This window comes from Balaenoptera musculus, chromosome 4 (assembly GCF_009873245.2).
Source record: "Balaenoptera musculus isolate JJ_BM4_2016_0621 chromosome 4, mBalMus1.pri.v3, whole genome shotgun sequence".
Lineage (NCBI taxonomy): Eukaryota > Metazoa > Chordata > Mammalia > Artiodactyla > Balaenopteridae > Balaenoptera > Balaenoptera musculus.
This window is the reverse complement of record NC_045788.1, coordinates 69206092-69230551: the sequence shown is the minus strand read 5'-3', so window position 1 is coordinate 69230551 and position 24460 is coordinate 69206092. Positions and strand designations below refer to the sequence as shown.

Sequence of the window (24460 nt, the reverse complement as noted above, 5' to 3'; positions counted from 1 at the left end):
ACTCAGTCGGAGTAGCAACGAAGTGGGAGAGTATTCATCTTTGGTAGCTCCAGGGCTACTCCCACTCTATCCCTGAGGAAAAAAGCAAAACAAATATGGGAATGCAAAGAGAAACGTAAAGTCAGTGGGGGAAGTGGGTAGAAGAGGAGGAAGCGTTCACCTGAAAAGTTACTGCAGCAACTAGGAAGAGAACCCCAAATTGTGACCATTAAATGGGATTTGTAAATACACTCCTCTTTTCTCCTTTCTGCTGAATAAAACCATACCCAGCTCGGAGACCCCAGTTTCCTCCAAGGCTTCAGTAATCCATCCTGGAAAATCGTATTGGATTGATAACACAATCCCAATCCAATCCATTTTCTAGTTTGCAAAGGAAAATCCGGTCCGGCGTTTAGTTTTAGCAGCGCTCCCTGTGACCGAAAGCTACAGCTCTTCAGCGGGGATAACTGAGGACCCTATTGGGGAGAGAAGCGAAGGGCGGGGGAGCGGGAGGCGGCCGAAAGGGACGCCCTGCGCATGCGTGCCAGCGCCCATGCAAATCTGCTGTACATCCAGAGAGCAAAGTGGGATGATCTGTCACTACACCTGCAGCACCACGTTCGGAGGACAGCTCCTGCTTGCAGCTTCCAGACCCAGGTAAAAAAAACAAACAAACTGAGCGGGCACCGTGCATGCATATCAATACCAGGTCTCAACCTATCCCCTGAAGAGGCAATCTGCTGCTGCTGCTAAGGGTCCTTTGGTGGCTGATTGCAGCTTCAAGGTTTAAGAAATCCCATCTTTCAGGAAGCCTGAGGGGAAGAAAGGAAGTACAGGCGAAATCATCACATTGGCTTCCTGGATTTGGTAATCTGAAGCGGGCCCACATCTTCCGGCCAACTTCCATTGAACTTCCCAGCACTCGAAAGGGACCGAAATGGAGAGCAAAGGTATGAGGCTGTCCCCATCGGGGGACTTCCCGCTGCATGTGCCTGTGGCCAGGGCAGCCCTCGGCGAGGGGACTGCAGTGCTTGGGGAGTGAGCATCATACTAGGTCGATAGGAGGAGATGCTATGTCCGTTGCAGCACCAGGGAAGTGTGGCAGGAAGGCGACTTCTTTTTAACTCCCACAGCTTGGAAGACAGTGTTTAATACTCCATCAGTTGCGTAGTGAAGTGTGATTTTTTTTCTTTTTTTCTTTCGTTTTAGGTAGGGGGGTGGGAAGAGTCTTTAGATGGTGGGGGAGGTGAGATGTGTTGATAAAACAGTTTGTTTTCTGTAGAATGGATGGGTTCAAATAAATATATTTCATTTGCTGTAGGATTGCTGACAGGCATGTTTGTATCTGATATCCAATAATGCATTGCTATAGAAAAAATGTTTGGATTTCTCCACCCCCACCCCACGAAGATGGTATTTCTGGGTGTGTATGACCACATCCTACTGCATTTTGAAAATATATCAGCAGAGAAATTGGGTCTATTTGGAACAGTGTGCGTTAGAACTGACCTCTAAGAAGAACAGTGCATCGGAGTACTGCTTGGCTCCAGGCATGATGCATATACTAGTTCTGGATATGTATATATTAATATTCTCCTCATAGCAAATCTGCATAATATACACATACTAACTGGTAAATGAACTGTAAAAATCAACTTCTGATGGCATATTTAACTCATAAACAAAATGACTATTAAAATTGTAAGATTGGATAGCCTTTGGGTTTAACTCCATCTATGCAGGTCTCCTCCTCCTCCTCTTTAAAACGCCCACCAGCTTGCAAGAGTCTTGAGTAATGTGGTCAGATATCCAGTAGGAATACTGGATGTATTTAATTGTGGTGAAATCAGAAGAAATGATGTCAACTTTTATGAAACTATATTCATTACCCAGAACTCGAGAAGCTATATTTGAAACAAGGTTTTATTTTTAAACCAAGAATGTCAGTCATTGTGGTAGTGTGCTCAGGATCAGGGAGTGGTGGTGGGTTACCTATTTCTGGGCTGATTAATAAAACTGAAGCGTCAAATGATAGCAGGTACCTGTTCAATAAAGTATCTAATTAGAGGAGTTAAGTATTTCAACCTAGGTAAGCGTTTTCAGTATGAAAATAACTGAGTCAACATGGATTCAGACAAGCTGGCGAATTTTAATTGAGATAATTTTATTCTGATGGTTCGCTGATGGGCATTTCCTTGATTAACAATGATGTACATATATGAGAGATCCCGTGTCAATAAACATACATGAGGCATATATTTATTAACTGTATTGTAGAATCCATTTTAAAATGAGAAGCCAAGTCTTAACTCATAGAGGTCTGTAATATTCCAGCTGATTAAGTATTTCTGGAACATGAGATTAAACAAAAGACAGAGTATCATTTTACTAAGAAGCATTTTTTTTTGTATTTAGAGGACACCTGCTGTTTGATTAAACTTGGTTATTTGGCAGAGGTTCTTGGTAACATTTTTGCCTCCAATTTATACACTAGTTCCTGGCCCATCATAAAAAGAGGATGTATCTCTTAGTAATAATTTTTTATTTCTCCTCGTTTCCCATAAAATACGCTACATGTTATGCAGAGTTCCAGGTGGTTTATATCTCATGCTGATAACAGTAGCATTCTAGCTGTTCTGCCAGTCTTGGGATTTTGGAAAGGAGAAAGAATCTCAGAAGTTTATCTGGGAAGAATCAGGCCAGAAGTTCTATAGAAATCCAGATAGCAGTGATACAGGCGTGAATCACAGCACTGACCCAAAGGCAATTAATAATTTTGCCCCAAACCAATACTGTGGTCATTTTGCAGAGGTACCATAATTGCTTCAGGCAAGAGACATGGTGAAAGCCCTTATACATGTTAGTTCTCAGACTTCCTTTGCAAAACTGAATTAGCCAGGTACTGATCATATGAAGAATGGCTAATTATTTACACATTGGTCTCACTTTCTGAGTTGATGCGAATGGCACAGCTGAAAATGGTAGCTAACTTGAAATTTTGTTATAGAAGAAAAAAATGTGTATTAAGAAGAATGTATCCGTATCCCATTTGAATTGGTGCATCTTAAGTACTTTATGCTGCCATGTACAAACGTCTTCCCTCAACAGATTCAAATTTAATTCCAGGAAGACATTTTCAAATGTAAGCATATATATTTTTTTCTACTAGAAACTCTTTCAATACTCAGAGTATTATTACATGATTCAGTTGAAAGTTCAAGAGTTCTCCATCCCAGAAAAAAGGCTAATGGCCCAGTTAGTCTTGACTCTTGTTGCCAGCATTTGACAACCTTCACATTACCTCCAGCATTTGAAAATCTTTCTTAGAGCGCTTGTCCAGAGTCTCCAGCAAGTTGAGCATCAGTTATTTACAAATAAGGTCAATTTTTTTTGCTTCCTTACTTATTGCTTTGCATCACTTCCTGTTATCAGGGTAAAGAGGAGAGGAAAATAAATCAATTGACCTAGCAATCAGTTTACGGTGTAATTTCAGTGATCCTTATGTACCATGGTAATTAATATTGCCTCAGAGGTTTGGGTTGGTGCACAGTCTGAACAGCTTTGACGGAATTTGTGCCTTGCAGTGGTTCACAAACTTTGATGCACGTTAGAATCATCTGGCATGCTTTTAGACCTCCTCATGCCTGGTCAAACCCTTTCTTAGTTATGTCAGAATGTTAGGGTAGGAGAGAGGCATAGGTGTTTTTTTTTGAAGATCTCAGGTGTAACTGTGTTCGGGAATAACTCATTTAGACTCTTGATAATCAAAATGTGGTTTGATTTAGAATTGCAGAACCTTGATCTTTACTCCAGGCTTGCTGTATCAGAATCTGATTTTTAACGAAATCCCCAGGTTATTTGTATGCACATTAGTTTGAGAAGCATTGATTTACAGTGAGGAAAGAACTTTCCCTCTCCAAATCTCTCGTTCTCTCTCTCTCTCTCTCCCGATCTTCTCTTTTTTTTTTTTTTTTCCCTCTCCTGTACCACATCTTATCTTTGTCCAGCTAGGTTCTCAGTCTTAGGCTGGTCTATTAGAAATACCTGTGGAGCTTTTGAAGCATAAAGATGCTTAGGCCACACCTCGACATTCTGGTTTAATGGGTTCTGGAGTAGAACCTGGGCATAGGTATTTTTAAAAAGCTCCCCAAGTGATGCAAATTGATAGTCAAAGTTAAACATTGGTCTAGGATCTCGCTACTCCAGGTGTAATCCATAGACAAGCAGTATTAACATCACCTGGAAACTTGTTAGAAATTCAGAATCTCAGGCCCTACTCCAGACATACTGAACCAAATCTGCATTTCAACAGCATCTGCTTGTCATTTGTATGCATACTAAAGTTTAAGAAGCACTGGTTTAGACCTTAGGGGACTGATTGTATCTACGAATGAACCACTCTGGGGACCTCAGTGTACAAGATTTGAAATTAACTAATCAATATGGAAGCTTCTGCATATGTGATCATGTTATAAGTTTTTGGTTGCTTTGGGAAAGAATGGAAATGAAATGCAGAAGAAATTGCTTGCCTCACGGTTATATCAGAAAATGGACTCATTTAAAATACCCTCTCTGTTCTTTCTCCAGCCGTTTAATTTCAACCCCTTGATTATCTTTTTTTAAAAATAAATTTATTTATTTATTTATTTATTTTTAAATTTTTGGCTGTGTTGGGTCATTGTTGCTGTGCGCGGGCTTTCTTTAGTTGCGGAGCACAGGCTCTAGGCGCGCAGGCTTCAGAAGTTGTGGCGCGTGGGCTCAGTAGTTGTGGCTTGCGGGCTCTAGAGCGCAGGCTCAGTAGTTGTGTGCACAGGCTTAGTTGCTCCGTGGCATGTGGGATCTTACCGGGCCAGGGCTCGAACCTGTGTCCCTGCATTGGCAGGCAGATTCTTAACCACTGCGCCACCAGGGAAGCCCCCCCTTGATTATCTTTAAATGCTTATTCTATAGGTTTATTTTGAGTTCCTTAAAATGTCCTGGTATTTACCCATGGTAGTGTGATATTAGACTGCTTAAATTGAGGCCCATCTTAGAGTGAATATAACATTACCTTCTTCTCATTGTCATGTGCCTCTGTTCAGTTCTTTTGAGTTCATTTGCCATCCCCCTTGCTGTGTAAGATCTTCCCTGACCTCCCTTACATCTAATTAATATTTACTAGTATACTTTATATGACCTAAAGTCCTTGTTTGTCCCTCACATACTGCATTTCTTACAATCAACATTATAATTTTTGTGTTCTTTATTTAAACAAACATTTATTGAGCATCTGCTATGTTCCCAATGTGCTTAGTTCTGAGAATGTAAAAGAAAACTGAGATGCAGTCTCTGATCTTAAACATCTCACTCTCAAATCTCCATTCATAGATAACTTTTTTTGTGGGCATAATATGAATCTCTAATATTCATGTAGCTACTCAGGTGCCTGCATCAGATAAAACAGTTTCATTTACATAGTAGGGACTCAGATTATATATGTTGAATTGGATAGCCTTCATTAGTTAATCATGCCATGTTCATGCATCCAGGAGATTGTAAATTGGGAGAGGTGAAAGAAGTTTGGCTACCAGAAACATCAGTTAGATTCCAGAACATAGAAGGCAGTAACATGACCTGCTTTCTTTATAGAGAACTACACATGTGTTCCCAGTGAAGATTCAACTGTGTTCTGAGTTTCACACCAGCATTAGAGGCAAGCCAGGGGCATGAACCAACGTAGGTAAGGTACAGAGTACTCATTTCTCTGAAATCAGAATGGTTCACCCTGCAGGAGGAGACAAAGGAAATGTCTATGCAGTACCTAGTTTATCAGAGCTGGGAAGTGATTTTTAGAAAAGCTACTTTGTGGTTAAAAAACAAACAACCAAATCTCCGAGACCATTGTAGGATAAGTAAAATATAACACGGTACAAAACATAACAGAATACACATTGGGCATAGGAGATCACTGTTCTTATCCCAGCTCTAATGGTGTAACATTGGACAAATCACTTTTCCTGTCTGAGTCTTAAAGATTCTTAAATATCAAAGGGAGTTCATTTCATTTAATTCAAAATATTTAATGAGTTGCCACATTATTCCAGGCACATTGTTAAATGTAGGGGATGGTGATATGAATAGTGCATTGGGTTGCCTTCCAGGAGCTTACAGTCTGGGGCTACATCGACAGGCTCAAGAGCTGCCGATTTCTAACATCATATGTCTCTTCTCCATTCATCTTTCAGACTTCTAGTAGGTTACCCAGGAGGCTAGAATCTAAAGTCATAGTGATTAATGACCTCTGCGGAGGCACTTAACATTCCACAACAATAATGCCTGCCTTTTGTTCCACTTTTGGTTTCTTTAAACAGAATTTTTGTGTGGGAGAACATTTGAACTCTTGCTAAGTACCTACTCTAAAAGCTGTTCCAACTGACTAGCTACCTGGCTAGTAACCTATTGTCTGAGTCAGGTGGTTATTATGAGGCTTGTTAGTATTAGTAATGAGTCTGGAGGTGGCCAGTTAGTTTTCTCCGTCATTCCCTTATCCCTGTTCTTTTATGCCTTTAAGCTTTTGACCCTATTAGGTGTGGTGTTTTGTGCTTACTGAATGACTAATAATTATGTTATACTGGATTTGTTAATATTGGGTTTCCTGATTTGTCACATTCATGAGACACTCTGTATTTTTTTAAAGGGCTTTTAATATATGTCATCGCCCTTAAAACCTTGTGATTAGATATTTTAACTTCATTTTGTAGATAACAAAACAGTGGCTGAGAAAGACGAAGTGACTTAGGCAATCCATCTTCTCTTTATTTCTCTGTAAAACAAGAATTATTGTGCCTACCTTAAGCCCCATACCCCCCTATATCATGATTATGAAATTAAACTCGTACCAATAAACCATTTAGAGTTTAGAATCATAGTCTTTCATTATTATTAGCTGTGTTTGTCTTTTCATTAGGATCTCATCCTAGAGAGGAGAAATTAATCCTTTGCCATTTTTGTAGTTTTAGCAGCAAGCATACTGCATACACACTCAACAAGTTATCTCCTTTGACTTCTGCAAAGGCTTTAATTTACCAAAAGGGATTTCATTTGTTCTTATTCTATGTATTTTTTTTTGCAGTAACTCCTCAAAAACGTGAATTTATCTCTATGTTGCTCAGATGTAGTTTCAAGGCAGTTATATAACACCTTGTGGGTTTGGGGATGGAGATGCATTGGGCCAAGCATTATACCTTGGTTGGGTTTAAAACATAGACTGTGTAAAATCTGGCCGCTAACAGGATTTTCAATCAGGGGTGCACATCTGAATCACGGGGCACCCCATGGTACATGGGACTTGGATCTTTAAGAAGCACCTCACATGATTAGGATGTGCACTCTCAATTAGGAATCAGTAGATAAGCTACAGGGTGATTAATATGAAACGTTAACAGGTACGTGTGTCCTTTGTCAGAAACACTACAGGACTCCTGCTGCCTGGACCTTGATTTTTATTATTGCCTTCTTTAGTGTTAAGAGAGCGAACATGTAGAAGAGATAAACTAATTCTTGTCCTACAGGCTTGGGTTAGAAAATAGACATGTAAATAGATGGTGTGTGTCTGAGACCAAGAAGACCCATGACTTCCCCCAATGTCTTCATCCTCTTTGGCATCCCTGCATGCAGAATATGGTGGATTTTGTTCCAGGATCGATATCTATAGTTCTAATTTTAGTTTGCTGTTCTCTCCAGTTACTTTTTGAAACAGTCTCTGTCTCCCTGTCTTTGGGAATGTGGGACTCCCACCCAGGGAGGCCATGGTATTTTGCTGCTGTGATGCACTGATGGTACGTTGGCAGGTATCCCAGGGGACACCTGTTGCCTCTCCACAGAGCTTTTCTTTTTCATTTTTTTAAGCATATACTCTGCCTGGCTTTTTACCTGAAACAAATCCCACCACCAGTGATTCAGAGAGCACAGATAATTGAAAGTGGGCTGTAAACACTGTAGAAGAAAAAAAAGGAATGGTAAGCTGCTATTCTGAGGTCAGGGTTTTGTTTCTCTACTAATTGTGGACTGGCCATTAGTCTGAGAAGCAGTCCAAAGGGACTAGACTGCAGGAAAAAATCTGGAAGCTTTCAGAGGCCATTCAGAAGGTAACTAAACACATGAAAGATTCCCTTAACTAGTAGGCAGGAGGAAGCAGCAAGCCAGTCTGCCAATAGCAGTCTCTCTCTCTACCCCATTCGTTCCTACAGATATCGCCCATGTGAAACAATCGGGTTTTTCTCAGTTCCTCAAATACTGATACCAAACATGTGGAGCAAACCTCATCCCAAGACAAATTGGAAATTCTTTTTTAACTTTTTGCAAACAAAAAATCTAGATGATTCTGACTTCAAAAAAACAATGTTGAGGTGCTTTTGCCCTTAGACTAGTCTCATTCACCTACTAAATTGGGTTTAGATGTTCTACGAATTAGAGAATTTCACAAGACTTATTACATGATCATTCTAATTGTTAAAAATCTGGAAAGTTTAAAATTAGATTATTTAAGCAGTTTTTCCAAAGGTACTTCTTTCATTTCAAGATATTTTTAACATTTCCAGCACTACTTAAAATTGAATTTGGTTTACTTTTTTTTCTCTTCCAGGATTTAAAAGAGAAATATTTGCTATATGTCAAGAGAAAGGTTGTCATGTAAATCATGCTTTATTTGCAAGCCTACAAATAATTCAAAATGAGATGACATGGACTTTGCATCAGCATAAAAAGCAAACTGATAATGCAAGTATAGCAATACCCTCAATAATACTGAGGTGAGGGAGACAACCAAAGCAATTTTAAAACAAGATGATTGGTTGATTTATTTAATAAGAATTATTTATTGAGTGCCTACTATGTGTTAGATTCTCTAAGGGTAAGGTTTTTAAACTGGAGTCAACATACTGGTGGGATTATGAGATTGTGTACTAGGGTGATTCGCTGAGGCATGGAAAACATGGTGCATGTTCTGATGAAATAAAACTAATATTAGACTAGATGCTAGAAAACCTGGGTTCTGGTTCTACTTCTGCTCGCACTATTCAGTGGAGGAACTTTGGGAAAAATCTTTATTCTCCTCTCTCGAGCTCAGTGTCCTAAGCCTTTTTTAAAAAAGAAATATATATAACTCTATTTGCCTATTGATTTCTACTTTCTTATTACAAAGAAACTGCCTTTTCAGCTTGTTTGCATTCTTCCTTTACTTGATCCTTTTTAGACTTGATGTCTACAGAAAATAAAACAGGGTGGTCCTAATTACCACATTAATTTTTAAGGCGCCCCTGTAGGTTTGAGCTAGCTTTTTCATGCTGTGTGTTGTGTGACTGAATTTGTTCGGTCTATAACTGGTTTGAGCAATTGAACTGGGTTGAGCAATTAACTTGGTTCCATGTGAGAAAGCACTAAGACTGGGGGAAAATGGCTACTTGGCCGGAGTTTGTAGATTGCATGATAGTGACCACATATAGACCCAGGCATGTCTCAACCAGTGGGTGGTTGCAGTGGCCTTGAGGAAAAAATCTTGACTTGAGAGTCTGGAGACTTGGATTTGAATCCTGATTTCTGCCCCAACTCCTTGTGTGAGTTTGAGCTGGTCACTTCCTTTCTCTGTCCATATTTCTTCTTCTATGAAACAAGGGTGGATCAGAGGCAAGTTTCTTTTCATCTTTGGGATTGTAAGAACCAGCATTTGTGAGGTGTTTATGTAGGGACTACAGTGATTATGTTTTGTTTAAGGATTTATGGTTGGTGCCTTGGTCTCTACTATTTCTTTAGTGAACTCAGTGGCATTTTTGCTCATCAGATTGTACATTATGTTTTTGTAATATTTTTTTTCCACTTATGTGTCTTTACAAATAAGATTAGTTTAGTTATACATCAGTCATATGTGAAGTTGATTTGGTGGGTATGGTTTTTTCCTCTCTCCCAACCCTAATCAGCACATATTCCCTAATAAAAATAAAAAAAAAGAATAATGCCAAGGAGTCCAAGTGCTGAGTGTTTTACTCACATTATAGAAAGAGATTTGATTTTCTTTTAGTTCTCAATCATTAGTAACATACTATTCAAAAATAATTGCACTCAGTCCTTCATTGTCTTCAATTTAAAAACCTTTTCTGTCTTCTGATGTTTGATTGGCTACTGATCATTTTGGATAGAAGAAGCCTTTTTTATTTCCAGATAAAAGTTATCTAAAGTCTAAGGGTTTCATGATTAATAAGATGAATTTCTTGATTGTGCAGAGAATAAAATTTAGTGATGGGATGGGTTATTTAACAGCCATTAACATGTTTATAAACATGAGTTATAATCAGAAATACTTGTGATATGATGGTAACTGTAAAAAGCAGTGATGTGGATATATGTACTGATTACAATAATGTGAAAGTTGTATGTCCGTGGACAAAGAATAATAGATGGTAGTGTGTAAAAAGAGGCAATATTTGGGTAATGATGATTGGATTGTGGATTGGACATTGAAAGGACATTTGAGGAGATAACAGTCTTTTGAAATTGTGCTTATATATATTTTTTACTATGTATAGGGCACTGTGCTTTACATATAGTGACTCTAATCCCCATAACAATTCAGTGAGGCAAGCGGTATTGTTATCCCTATTTTAGGGAGTAGAAAACCCCAGCATAGAGACGTTAAGTAATTTGACCAAGTCACATAGCTAGTACATAGCAGACAAGCTTCGGAGTCTGTGAGCTTAACTACAACTGAACATCTGAGGCATTACTTTGCTCTGGTCTGGTACTTCCTTTGCTGTAAACTAGGCCAGCTGTGTACACACACATATGATGTTTACAGTTTATTAGCCTTCAGAATGGTGATCTCTGCAGGCTCAGGCTCACTGAAACCGTGGGCCAATCAGAGCCAGACTTGGGGAAGCATGAGGAGTGTTCCTGCCTGCTGTCAGGTGGCTATGAGAGAGCACCCGCTGCTCATATGCCTGAGGTGGCTTCCAACCCCAGGGGCTTAAGTAAGCGTGGGGTTGCACCTTCCTTCTCTCACATCACCTGCAATAGCTGTCCTGCTCACCTGGGAAGCTCAGTGGTGTTGTAGAAAGATTGCAAGACTTGAAATCAGACACACAGCTAGCAACTTGTTAGTCCCTGTGACTTGGGCAAGATATCTCTCTGTGTCTTCGCTTCCTTATTTGTACAATGGCTCTTTCAAGATGAATGAGACAAATAATATATATTAATGTGTAATAATATATAATAAATATATAATATACAACAAATATAATAAATATATATTTTATATTTATATAATGAACCAAGAGTAAAATCAGTACTCAGTATTAACAGCTGCTGCTGTTGCGATTATCCTCTGACCCTTAGGCTTACTATTAATACTTCCTGTCTTCCTGTATGGGGCTGGATTCCTGCCTTAAACTCCTCACTATCACGTTAGCCTCTTGCATGGAGCCAGACGCAACTTTCAGTATCCTTCAGTCCATCTCATGTGGACATTCCTGACGCAAGGTGAGATTCCTACCTGACGCTGGCCGCTGCCACCATTCTTACTCTCATAGAGCCATTCTCTTTTCTTCCCCTGGTATCGCCCGCCCTCCCTACTTTGATACCAGCTGTGATTGGTCTAGAATCCATTCCTTCATACTTTTCTTTAGACTGCTGACCCTTGCTGCTTCGCTAGTTTTCCCTTCATTCTGTCTAGTTCTAGTTCACTCATTTTTTTCCCCTTAGGTTGGAACAAGCAGAATGCCATGCCACTGTGGTATATGGCTTAAAATGATAGTTTTTAAGACCTACTGGTCTAAGTCGTGCTAAAAAATTAAAGAATAGTGACAAAAATGAAAGAAATCCACTAATCTTTTTGATCAGAATTTTACTTATTCCCATTGTCTGGCCTAAGATGAAGTTGAGTTTCCTCAGAAGAGAGAACTTGGCCGTTGTGATAGGAATGTTGACATTGTTGCTTAGGTCCAGGTACCATTCCATTGTTCAGGGAAGAATAGTGAGAACAGCTTTCTGCCCAGTTGTACGTGGTCAGGGGTTTTCAACTGTAAGTATGGATTATAATAACTTGTAGGCTTGTTAAAACATATTTCTCGGTCTCCTGTAGTCTCTGACTCAGTGGGTCTGGGGTGGACCTGAGAGTTTACAGTTTCTAACAGGTTCCCAGGGGATGCTGATGCTGCTAGTTAGGGGATCACGCTTTGAGAACCCCTGGTGTAAACAATGTAGTCTATGATTCTCTTGTATTTGGGTATTGTATCTAGACATAAATGTACATTTGGCTGATCATTGATGAATATCAGAATAAGGGATCATGGGGTAGCATTCTCATGATAGAACTCCATAGCTTAAAAGAGTAAATAAGATCACATCTACAAAATCACCCCAGTATTAGCCATACCCACACACTGGTTAATTAGTACAAAGATGTTACTAATGGTGTTTACAAATAATACATGTTTTCATTTATAAAATGAATACATGTATTTATTTATCTGTGCCAGGAACATTGCTTATCATCAAGATTAGAAATGAAAAGAGACACAGTTTCTGACTTCACAGATTTGGTTTTGAAGATAGACACAAACAGAAGCCTAGGAAGAGCTGACAGTGGGGTATGCATGTGAAAATTTAGATTAAATTTAAAATTTACTCTTAATATCATATCTTCTATGTGGATTACTCTGCCTAGGTGTTATAGACCAGGAACCAATGAATAATACAAGATTTATACCCTCTGCTGTTACACCAGATACAGAACTATAATCTGTGGGAATACAGAGAAGGGAGTTGGCATTTGAGCTTGGTCTTGCAGAAGGGATGGAATTGAAACATTGGAAAAATATTCCAGGCTGATGCAATAGTATGAGCAAAGGTATAGCATCATTAATATACATGTAGCAACTAGGAAAGATTAAGTGATTGGTTAATTCATTAATCTGGCAAATATTTGATAAGCTGGGCACTGTTCTAGGTGCTGAATATAGTAGTGAGAAGACAAAGTCCCTGCCCCCATGAAGCAGGTAGGGTTAGGGACAGGATACAGTGAATGATGAATCCTGATGATGAAATGAAAGATTAGAAAAAAATTGTGGTGGCCTGTTACAAATTACATAATATAGATAATGATAACTTATACTTCAAAAATATTAATATCAATTGTCTTTTTTAAAAATTAGATTCCAGGGCTTTTAGAGTATAATTCCATTTGCAAAGCTTTAATTATTCCCTAGATTTTCAAGAAAATATCCATCGCACAAAGCAAGGTATACCTGTAAGCACAGTTCCACGGCCAGAGGAAATGCTGTGATCCAGTATTGCACTCTGTGACTTTTGCCAACCTCTGCTGCTGACATACTTCCCTTGCTTAAGGGAACAGTGAGTTTCATTTCTGTTCACTTTTGGCTCTCAATCCCCTGAAATTTTTGCGTTGAAACTTACAGATTGGTATTTTAGGGGGAAAATCCAAAAAATATTTTTGAAATGTGTCAGGCTCAAAAATTGCTCTTCAGTGATCTACAAGTTATTATCAACTCTCAGAATTACAATAACAGGACAAACACTATACAGGTACTAATATGCATGCATTTTGCAACTATGCTATATGAAGTTCTTCAAATTCTCCTTAAGTATATGAAGATTCATGTAAGATATATGTTCTTTTTCAACCTACCATCACTCTTTCAATGGTGTATTTTGATATTTTGGCTGTCTTTCTTTAGAGAAGATGAAGAAATTAGAGCAGTTTTTAACCCAGTTCTGGTTTTGATTTTTGTCTGTCTACTTCCTAGCAGAAGATATTGGGCAAGGTTCCTAATCTTCCTAACTCTAGATTTTCTCACTTATATGATAGAGATAATAATAGTATTTATTCTCAGAGTTGTTTTGAGGATTAAATGAGATAGTATATAGTATATGAAAGTGTTTGCCACACTGCCTGGCAAATAGTAAGCACTCAACAAAATGTAGCTATCATTAAGTATCTCAAAACTGCCTCATTATAACTTGTGGTACAAAATCATAGCCATGGCTTTTGCTGAGTCTGATGGATTCAGTTTGCTTAAAGGTTTAAATGAATTCCAAGCATAATACTTCCAGTCTGAGCCTTTAGTTGTAACTCAACATAGAGCTGTTTTGGATCAAAGTCTTAAAACTGTTTCAGGAAGACACTTCCTGCCAGACTGGACAGCCGTAATCAATGGTTGAAATCTAGAATACCACCTTGTATAGAGAAGGTCTCATCCTGGCTGGTGAAAGATGTATGAACAAGATTTTGAAAATGAAGGTCAGCAGATGATTTTTGTCAAATAACCATAAGGAGCGGTTAGACAGATGGCAAGGACAGCCTTGTCTTTTCTCTACACAACCTCTTTTGATCTCTACTCCCCATTGAATCATGCAGGTCTTAGTAAAGGTGTGAGGGTGCTGGGGAACACACTGCAGCCTCGGATGCTACTCATTCCTTCAGAAATGCTTCTAGAGCAAGAGAGGTGTAATGATGATCCCTCATGAATAACATTTGAGGTGATGTCTTCCTTTTCTTTTTTGTGCACTTGCCATTTTTGTCACATTTATGGAAAGTGTATTATCAAAGAAAGCACTTCCTTGTCCCTCCCTCCCACTTCCTTGTCCCCTCCCTCAAATTTTTTCCTCTCCAGAGACATCAGTCTCAATTCTTTTTGCTATTTACCTCTGTGTTCTAAATGACATTCTCTTCTTACCTCCTTTCAATTTCTCAGCTCTCTTTTTGATGTCCCGTTGTAGAAATGAAGTTTTCATCTCTCTCTCATCATCACACTCTCACAACAGGCATTCGTCCTGTCCTACCATCTTCCCAGGGCTGTTACATTATTGTTTTGGTTAGCTCAGTATTTATTAGTTACACTTTTATGACTATGTAAATGCTTTTCATGACTGTGATTACTCTTCCTTTCTCTTATGATTTTGTTTTTTTCTGTGGTTGATAGTTGTCTTGTTTTTTGTTTGTTCAGCTTTCTATACATACTTTTCACTATTTAACTCCAAGCCTCTGCCAGCTTTCTGAATTTCAGCTCCAGCCATTCTTATGCACAGATATCTTATCAAGTTCATCTTCTTGAAGTAATCTCTCTTGGAACCTTCTGACTTGGTTCTATATGTGCGCTTTTCCTTTTATGCCCTATGCACTGGTTTGATCCTGGAATCTCCCTTTCCATCACCCTGGAAAATCTCTGCAGGTCTCTTTGCTTGGTTCTCTTGTTTTCTTGTATCCTCTGTATTCTTCTTTCTTAATTCACTTCCTTATTTTGGTAGAATCAATTTTCCAGCAGCTTCCTGAAAAAAAGGATACACAGTTAAATTTTCTGGACCTTTGCATATCTGAAAATATATTCCTTCTTTCCTCATATTTGGACAATAACTTGGCTAGGTAGAAGATAATTTTCCTTCAGAATTTAAATAGCACCACTATAATGTCTTCTGCCTTCAGTTTTGTTGTTCTTGTCTGATGACATTCTGATTCATCATTTTTTGAATATGACTTATTTTTTTCTCTTTGAAAAACTTTTTTCCCAGAGTTCTGAAAATTTATGAAGATTTGCCTTCTTATGGTTTTATTTTCACCCATTATACTGGGTACTTAGTTGGCTTCTTTAATGTGGAAACTTATATTCTTTGCATCTAGAAAATTTTCCTTAATTTTTTTCTTGATGATTTCCTATTCTCTGTTTCTTTTTTGTTGTTACTGTTGTTTGGCTCCAGCTTTTTTGAAATCTTGTTACTTAGACACTGATATCCTGAAATTTTTTTTTTAATAGATTTTTTGACATGGACCATTTTTAAAGTCTTCATTGAATTTGTTACAATATTGCTTCTGTTTTATGTTTTGGTTTTTTGGCCCTGCTTCATTGAATTTGTTACAATATTGCTTCTGTTTTATGTTTTGGTTTTTTGGCCCCGAGGCATGTGGGATCTTAGCTCCCCCACCAGGGATCGAACCCAAACTCCCTGCATTGGAAGGTGAAGTTTTAACCACTGGACTGCCAGGGAAGTCCCTGATATCCTGAATTTTAAAACATTTTTATTATTAATATGTTTTATTTCCTGTTTTCACCTCCTTTGCATTTTTTCACCTGTTTTCTAGGTGATAGGCTCATTTTTATCTTCTACTCTTTCTGTTAGGTTTTATTTTTAATTTCTGATATCAGACTTTTAGTTTCCAAGATTCTTACTTGTTGTTTTTCTTTGAATGTTTGATTTTATATTATGCTATCTTTTATCACTGAGGCAATATTTCTAATACCTTGTTAGGAATATTAATAATATAGTTTTTAGAAGTTTTCATCTCCTTCCATAGCCTTTGTTTCCAGTTAGCTTTTATTTAATTACTTGTTTTGATTTCTGTCTTTCATGTTAGAGACTTTGTACAGATGTTTTTATATTTGTTGCCTGTTCATGTTTAAGAGTGGGCTAAAGAGGCGACTGGAAGCTCTGTACATGTGGGTGGGGCTTATTGGTAGTGATCTTAGTTATAGGGTCACCTTCGTGGGCTTTTCACTGTGGAACTCCTGATATCAGTATCTTTAGGTCTTGCTTCTTACTGTTTATAAGTTCCTCAGAGAAGACTCTTTCTCCTGCCTGTATGATAAAGACGTGGCTGCCACGATTCTGTGGGTCTCAGCGATCAGCATGTAAATTCACTTAATCTCTTAGTTTTCAATGTGGTACTTGGCCCACTGCACAGAGAGCCTCTCTTCTGTCCTCTACAAAGAACACATCTGCAGTCTTCTGCTGAGATTGGGGAGGGCAGTTGTCTAGATGTTCAACGTTTAGGAGAGGGTTTGAGGTTATAATACCTTCTTGAGAACAAACTGTCCACCAGTTCTGTGTATTTTCTCCTTTTCCCCTTTACCCTATTTCTAGACAAGCTTGGTGCTACCGCTGTCTAAACTTTTGAAGATTCTGCAGTCCAAGTTAGATTGCTTATTGTCTTTTCCCACTACTGACTTAGAATTCAGTTTTCTCAGGTCTGCTAAATCCTTTATATCTTCACCAGCTGGCTTCCTATTTCTAAAATTTGACAGTTGTCTTCTCTCCCTTTTGCTGCATCTTTATGGATTTAGCACACATACACACACACACCTTTATTGTACTTTTAATGGTGTTTCAGGTAGGAATGAAAGTAAAAGCCTGTGTTCAACTTTCCCATCTTTACTTAGAAGTCTTTACTTTCAAAAGATACTGAATAATCTTGTGGAAAGATAATCTCAGCTCAGAGGTCCTGGAGATAGCATTTTGTGGAATTCTCAGCAGTGTCCTGGCTGGTTTCCTCTGTTTATCCAGCATAGTTAGGGTGTCAGACATCAGGGTTATTAAAGTAGTCTTCCCATGAGGAAACACCATGTAAATACCTTAAAAGAGTTACAGTGTTAAGAGAACTACCAAGATCATGTCCAGACAATTTTTTTAAATTGCCCTGACATACTAATTTATTCATTCTTCCACTACTTGGGCATCCATTGGACGCGTACCCTTCGTCATGCATTGCTGGGCATTGGCAAACATTGAACAAGACACAGTTCTGACCTCGTGAACCTTCCACGCTAGCGTGGAAGACAGACAGCACTGCTCAAGATGCAATATGGTGAATGCCATAATGGAGATGTTAACAAGTGCTAGAGGCTCTATGGGATGGGAGTGATTAAGTCTGCCTTCAAATTCATGATGGGAAATGTGTCTTAGCTCTCACAGTTCAAGCAATAATTTCCCAGAAAAATCGCTTTGCCAATTCATAACTGGCAAAGTTACTAGCTTCCCAGCACTGTGATAGCGTCTTTATGGTCAGAAGAGATTTTAGAAGTCATTTTTATGTTTGTTATTTTACCTGGAAAAACTGAGGCCCAGGGAAAAAGGGGCTCAATCCTGGTAAAGTAAAGAATGAAAACCAGTTTCTTGAATCCCATAGTACTTTCTATCTATTAAATCATATTAAGTCCCCACCCTAAAGCCCACTTATCAATAAATATGATTAAAAATTTTAATCAGTGGCTCTGAGTCTCAGAGATCTGGAAGTACCAGTTTTGAAACCCCTGAGGATTTCTTTAAAAACAGTAATTCGAATGAAAGAGCTTTGCTTTGGACATAGGTACAGGACTTGAAACTTATGCAATGTCAGAAAGAGAAAATGGCTTAGAGTTCTCATTACTTATTTTGAAAGCAGGGCCAGTTCTTAAACTGGAAGAATAGGACTCTCTTTATTGCACAGGTTAATATTGATTGAATTTCAGTTCACCCAGCAAATTCAGGGGAGAGCTTCCCAAATGCAGCTTTGGTTTTACTATTTTACAATATATTTTTCAGATTTTCCCATGTTTGCATTGTCTTGAAAACACACAACAGATGTAAAAACGTAGAATTTAAACATTTTGGAGAGGCAGAGAATGTTGTCTTCAGTGAACATTTAAGAATGTAATGTGTTCTGTTAAATTTATGGTTTCATGACTTAATTAACTATTAGCAAATGGTATATTATGGGGAAGCTAGGAACTATAAATAACATATTATTCAATAGTCAGTTCTTCATCAGTAATAAAATACTAGCAATCATTACGTTATTCATTAAAAGCAAAACACAACTTGAAATCTCATAATATCTTCCCCAAGTACATTAACTTTTTATATCCACAAATAATGAGATTATAATTTTCTTACTAACGATTTTCTTGGTCCTTCTCTGCTGAGAAAAGTCTTTCTGTCCTCTGGCCCTTTGAACCCTCCTGCCATGTTGATTTCTTTCTTCACTATAGTACAAGGGTCCCCAGCCCCCCGGGCTGCGGACCGGTATGGCTCTGCGGCGTGTTAGGACCCGGACCTCACAGCAGGAGGTGAGCAGTAAGCAAGCAAAGTTTCATCTGCTGCTCCCCGTCGCTCCCCATCGCTCCCCATCGCTCGCATTACCGCCTGAACCCTCCTGTCCCCAACCCCCCCACCCCCCGCCCCCGTCCGTGGAAAAATTGTCTTCCATGAAAGTGGTCCCTGCTACCAAAAGGTTGGGGACCGCTGCTATAGTATACATGGTTCCTTGGTTGCATGTCAGGCTTGTCTTCTAGGCTATGAGCATCAAGAAGGCAAAGACTATGTCTTCTTTGTAATCCCAGTAACTTGGCCATATTAAGGGCATTTCAGTTAACAAAAGAAAGTTAATTGAGTGAATAAAATATAAGGTACTTGATGTATAATAATATTTACTTGTTTGGTTTTCGTAGCACTTTTTATTATATCCTTGGGTATAAAGTAGCTGAAGACTCGGGGTTGACACACATGTAGTACACAGCCTCCACTTCCCTTTCCTTCTTGTTTGAACAGCACTCAGATCTCACCCTGAGCTCAGATATAGCTCTCTAAATAATGGATCGTATTCACTGTGACTTAACTTCTTGTTGCCCATGGAAGAGAACTATTGATCTTCCTCCCTATGAAATCTGGCTAGGCGTGAAAACTTCCTCCTCCTCCTTGTTAGAAGCAGTTTCTCTCCTGTTTCTGAAAATGAGAAACAAAACAGTCTCTTCTGTGTTGTTCTCATCCTGTCCCATGGGGAGTGGCATGATCCTTCATCATCCTCTGTGCATGTGCCTTGTCCCCAGTCTCCTGGTCCTCTTCCCTCCCATCAGAGCCTGGATGCTCCACTCCCTGTCCACTCACGGGAAGACTGCTCTGCACGCCTCACATCTTAATTCTTGTCTTTAGATACATCTCTGACCCCAGCGACTCTGGGGAACAGACTGTACTGCTCAGGACCTTTGGTGAGTGCCAACAAAAAGACTGCTGTATCAGTGCAAAGGGGTGGCGTTTCCAGAGTCACGACTATCATAACTTTTGTTCTTCAAGAAACCCTGGGATTTCTACATTTTAGGGTTGGGAGATAGAGGTGTTTTAGTTCCCTCAGCTCAAAAGTGGGGGCTGAAATAAGCAGATAATGAAGACCCTTCTTGTCGTTGATGTCTAAATCAATTTGCTGGACCTGCATTTTGGTGGCTGTCCTGCTCTTTTTCTCAGTTCATCTATTACTTTTGCATAGTTTATGCATCTGGTTAAAGTTCTTTCAAAATCAGCCTTTCTACTTATAAACCCTTCACAAAGTTACTGGGGCAGGCCCCTTAGAATCTTGGCTTAACAGGATGCAAATGAGGGTTATGGTGGAAGAATTTTTTTCTTTGTATCTCTGAAAGAGAGGTTGCTGTGGATTTATGTACACAGGCTTAAATTCATGGTGAGAAAGTCTGGGTTCAAATTTGGCTCTGTGACCTTGGATATATCACTTTACCTTTCTAGGCCTTAGTTTATTGTAAATGGAGGTAAATTGTCTGCTCTCTGGGGTTTTGGGAAGGAATCAAGGAGAGAGTATATGGAAAGTGCTTTGTAAACTATATGGTACTATATAAAAGCAAGTTGTTATTAATAGAGGTCTGACTATTCCCAGTTGTTTCTGCTTGGTCAGTTAGTTCTGGATGAATATATCGGAGAGGACAGGCAGGAAGGAAACAGCACTGGGCTAGGAGTCGGGTGATCTGGAGTCTATCCTGATGCTGCTCAGCACTCACTCACTGACTTGATGTGACCTTGGCAAAGTCACTTTACCTCATGCGCTTCTGTTGCGTCATTGGTAATATGAGGTGGGCTAAAGAAATGATGATATAGAGATTCTCTTCCACTTAAAAAAAACTAATGTTTTTTGAGTCTAGCTGACAAGAGATTATTATTTATTTAAGGGTGTCATTATGTTTAGATTACTGAATCAGAAGTCTTACCAATTATGCGCCCAAATAATATATATATATATTTTTTGATTTTGTTTTTTTTTTTTTTATTTTATGTTTTATTTTTTTTTCTTGATGGAAATTTATGTTCTTCATACGAAAGTTTAAAGTTATAGGGAAAATTGCAGCATACACTTAAAGACAATCACTCCTGATATTGCTTCCGAATTCCTTCACATCCACGTAGCTTTGATTTCTTATAACGTGCATTTTTTCATTAACATTAGTCCAATCATACTCTATATATTTGATTTAAAAAAGTTTTATTTTTATACAATTTTTAAAGGTTACCTTCCATGTACAGTTATTACAAAATATTGGCTATATTCCTCGTGTTATACAGTACATCCTTGAGCCTAGTTTGTACCTCCCACTCCCCCACTCCTGATACTACCCCTCCCCCAAATAAGACATTTTGAATACATGATTTTAAGGAATTATTTTAAAGAAGACGCCAAGGCTTAATCCTTCAAACACTGAAAAGGAACTAATGGACTCTGCTATCCACTGAATTTTTCTATTTTCTCTGGGAGGAATGTGTATATTTAAAAAGGAGGCTAAGTACTAACAACAGATGAAATTCTGTATAAGAAATTATGGCTATGACACCTAAAGCACATTTTGTAATATATTCTCTAGTAACTTTAATTCTTTTTTTCGTCAAAAAATTATTGAGTATTTGTTACAAATCTCACACTATGCTAAGCCCTATAGATGCTCAAGTGAGTAAGATAATTCCTATTAGAAGGGATGGTTGATCTAGTGTAGAAAAGAGCATAGATTAAAAATTTATAAGAGAGGTGAAACAAAGTTCTAATAGTACAGGATAAGGAGAGATTAATTTTGCTGAGGAGATGGAAGGAAGGTAAAAAATATAGCATCTTTAAAATGCTTTATAGATTGTAAATGTTTTCCCATATACTATCCTGTTTAAATATAGCACAGACTCTGACAGGTATAGAGCAAGATACTGTCTTTTGGAAATCAGTTTGAAATCCCTGAAACCCCTGAGGCGCAAGCAATGTAGAGAAAATACCAATAAGACATACTGTTATTTTAAAAACTAAGGTGGGTGCCTATAATCAACTCGCAAATTTCTGAAAGTTTTGCCCAAGGTGACATGGACTATTTTTTATATTTGAGCCTGCATATCATCCTATTAACTATCCCTTTTTTAAATGAGAAGGCTATAAGAAATGCCCCAACTTACATAATGCGTTTAATTCCATGTATATTTTTAAGGTGAATTTATCTACTACTTATAGCACATTGGTTTATGATCACAAAGCTAGAAGAAACCTCAATTCAATTACCTAACTTGTTAGATAATGAATGCAATATGCCCTTTTTCCACACACACAAAAAAAAGTTATCTCACAGAAGAAGCGTCCTGCCCAAGTACAAAATCAAGACTATAATCGTGGTCTCCTGGACCAGGTTTTCACCACCACATCACAGCCCAGAGTCTGTTAAAGATTGCAGCAAGTATACGTTCATTTGATATTAAAGAGTCCTAAAGCGGCCTCCATCTCCTTTTTGCCGTTCACACAGTATTTTTCCATGAACGTCTTTTAAAATAATTAATGCTGTATCCAAAATTGTTAGAACTGTGCAATGCTGATATTTGAAGAAACGTGACTCTTGTGACACTAAATGCTTTTAATAATGTATCTACTTTAATATGGTAAGTGACTTCCACTCATAAAACAAAGAAATACGGTGCTGAGAAGTCATTGCTTCATCGCTGCCTCATTTTCAGTGACAAATCTTTTGAAAGAGGAAATGTATCTTTTTATTATGATGCTGCAGGGCTTTATTTAGTTTTTTTTCATTGCAAAATAAAATTCTAATTTTATCTGAGCACATTAAATATAGCAAATCTTAAATTTCAGTAACTGTGGCTACAATTTATTTAAAGACACATAATTTTCTGGGTATGTGAATGTGATCTTTGGTTATAGTCTATATTATTCAGATGTTTTTAAAGCTTTGTGTCCATTTTCAGACTCTGCAGTTTAGAAGAACCTAGTAAAAATAGAGTATGCCTGTAAAATGAGCACTTTAGTGATAGGCTAAGGAATTAAAGTTGCTTAACCTGAAGAAGGGGGAGAGCTCAGGAAATGAGCTAATTACCACCCTCAGGCTTCTAAGTGATTTTATGAGGAGCACTGTAGTTTCCCCTTCCAGCACAGAGAGGTTTTGGTCTTTGTTAGTGGTGACGGAGCATAGCAGGAATTCAGCAAGGAGGGACTCATGCTTTTAAGACAAGAATAGATGACCATCGGGGTTTTAAGTGATCTCTTCTTGTTTCTGAATAAAATGATCTCACAAGTTATTTTTAAGTTCTGTTGTTACCTTTGGGGCAGAGAGATTCAAACAAGTTTCTTTTGCAATGAAAATGATTAGGTACAATGAAATGACTGACTCAGAAGACCTGGGAATTGTCTCACCAACGCCTCATCCTACAGCCGAGGAACCAGAAGCTCAGAGAGAGCAGTGGAGAGAGACCTTGCAGGAAGGGCTATTGACGCTTTTCCATCCCTCTGCCCTGCTTCTTGAGTACCTGACTTCGTGAACTAATGTGCAGTGGATTTGATTGGTCACTACACAAAATTAAAGTAATGATTGGGGTGGAAGGTCAAGCTCAGTATAAACTGGGAAATGTACCTCTTTCCAAGTATTGCAGGTAATGGCTTATTCTGTTAGATCTGTGGCTTTCTGCCAGTGTGGCCAAGGACAAATAGATTTGTTGATTATAGATGATTAGCAGTTAGAAATTATGAAATTTTTGTGTTCTAGATCATTGTGCTCTTCTCTCAAGAGCTGGAAATAAATGTGTAGGAGTGGGTATCTTGCACCCCACCACAACTGAACAGTTACTACTTGGAATTTTTCATACCCAGCAGTAATGTTAGTGTCCCAGCAGGTGTTGCTTTCTGAGATACATGACTTACCACTGACTTACTCCTTTTCCGTGACTTCAAATTGTGTAGGAAAGGCAAGGGCAGAGAGGTCCAAACAGATTTCCTTGTTGTGGAAAACACTAAGTACAGCAAAATACTAGAGTTGGAAAAGGCATGGATGCTGTTTTGCCCAACCTCTCATCTGACAGATGTAAAACCTGAATCCAGAAAAAAAGATGTGGCTGGTATTTGGTGAGATTTGGAACCAGAAATGAGAAGAAAAAAGCATTTGAAAGCTACCTAGTGTGTTATGTGTCCTCCTTGGAAAATGGTGATGGCAGCTTTTTAAGGACTTAAGACAAAGTTATCATACACATGTTTAGACAGGATGAGGGAAGACATCTCATCACACATAATTCTCTTAACAGCATTAACGTAAAAGAGTTTTTCTGAAGGGGACAAAGGAGTTAATATTTAAAAAGGAGAAGAACAGTCTGATGAGCACTTGGAGAGGCTGAGGGGCCGTTGACAACTAGGTCTTCTCACCAGGGTTGTGTGGTTTCTCTTTGAAAAATAGGAGTGATCATCACCTTTTGGGAGAAGATAAAAAAAATAGTAAGCTCTCTGTTGCTATTTGATCATCTTTGGCAAGTATCTAACCCTTTCAAATCTCCAGAGAGCCAAAGGTCAATTATAGAGCTGGCAGGAATATCAGAATTCATCGTTCCTGCTCACTGTAGGAATCTAATCTATCTTTTGGATTAATATTTAAATTTTCATTAA

The 24460-nt window shown here is 38.4% G+C and overlaps 1 protein-coding gene across 2 annotated transcripts in view; it reads left to right on the top strand.

The window, feature by feature from the left end:
- Positions 1–526: 526 nt before the first annotated feature.
- The window catches only part of FGF12 (fibroblast growth factor 12), a 547790-nt gene continuing 523856 nt past the window's right edge, over positions 527–24460 (top strand). Inside the window, exons 1-3 of one of the 2 annotated variants that reach the window (XM_036851670.1) lie at positions 527–636; positions 787–929; positions 13215–13359. Coding sequence is in view for 1 of the 2 variants with exons in the window: in XM_036851669.1 (XP_036707564.1) it covers positions 917–929 (13 nt within the window). In the remaining variant the exon portion in view is untranslated. The remainder of the gene's footprint in view (positions 637–786; positions 930–13214; positions 13360–24460) is intronic. The other variant, XM_036851669.1, reaches the window with a different exon arrangement.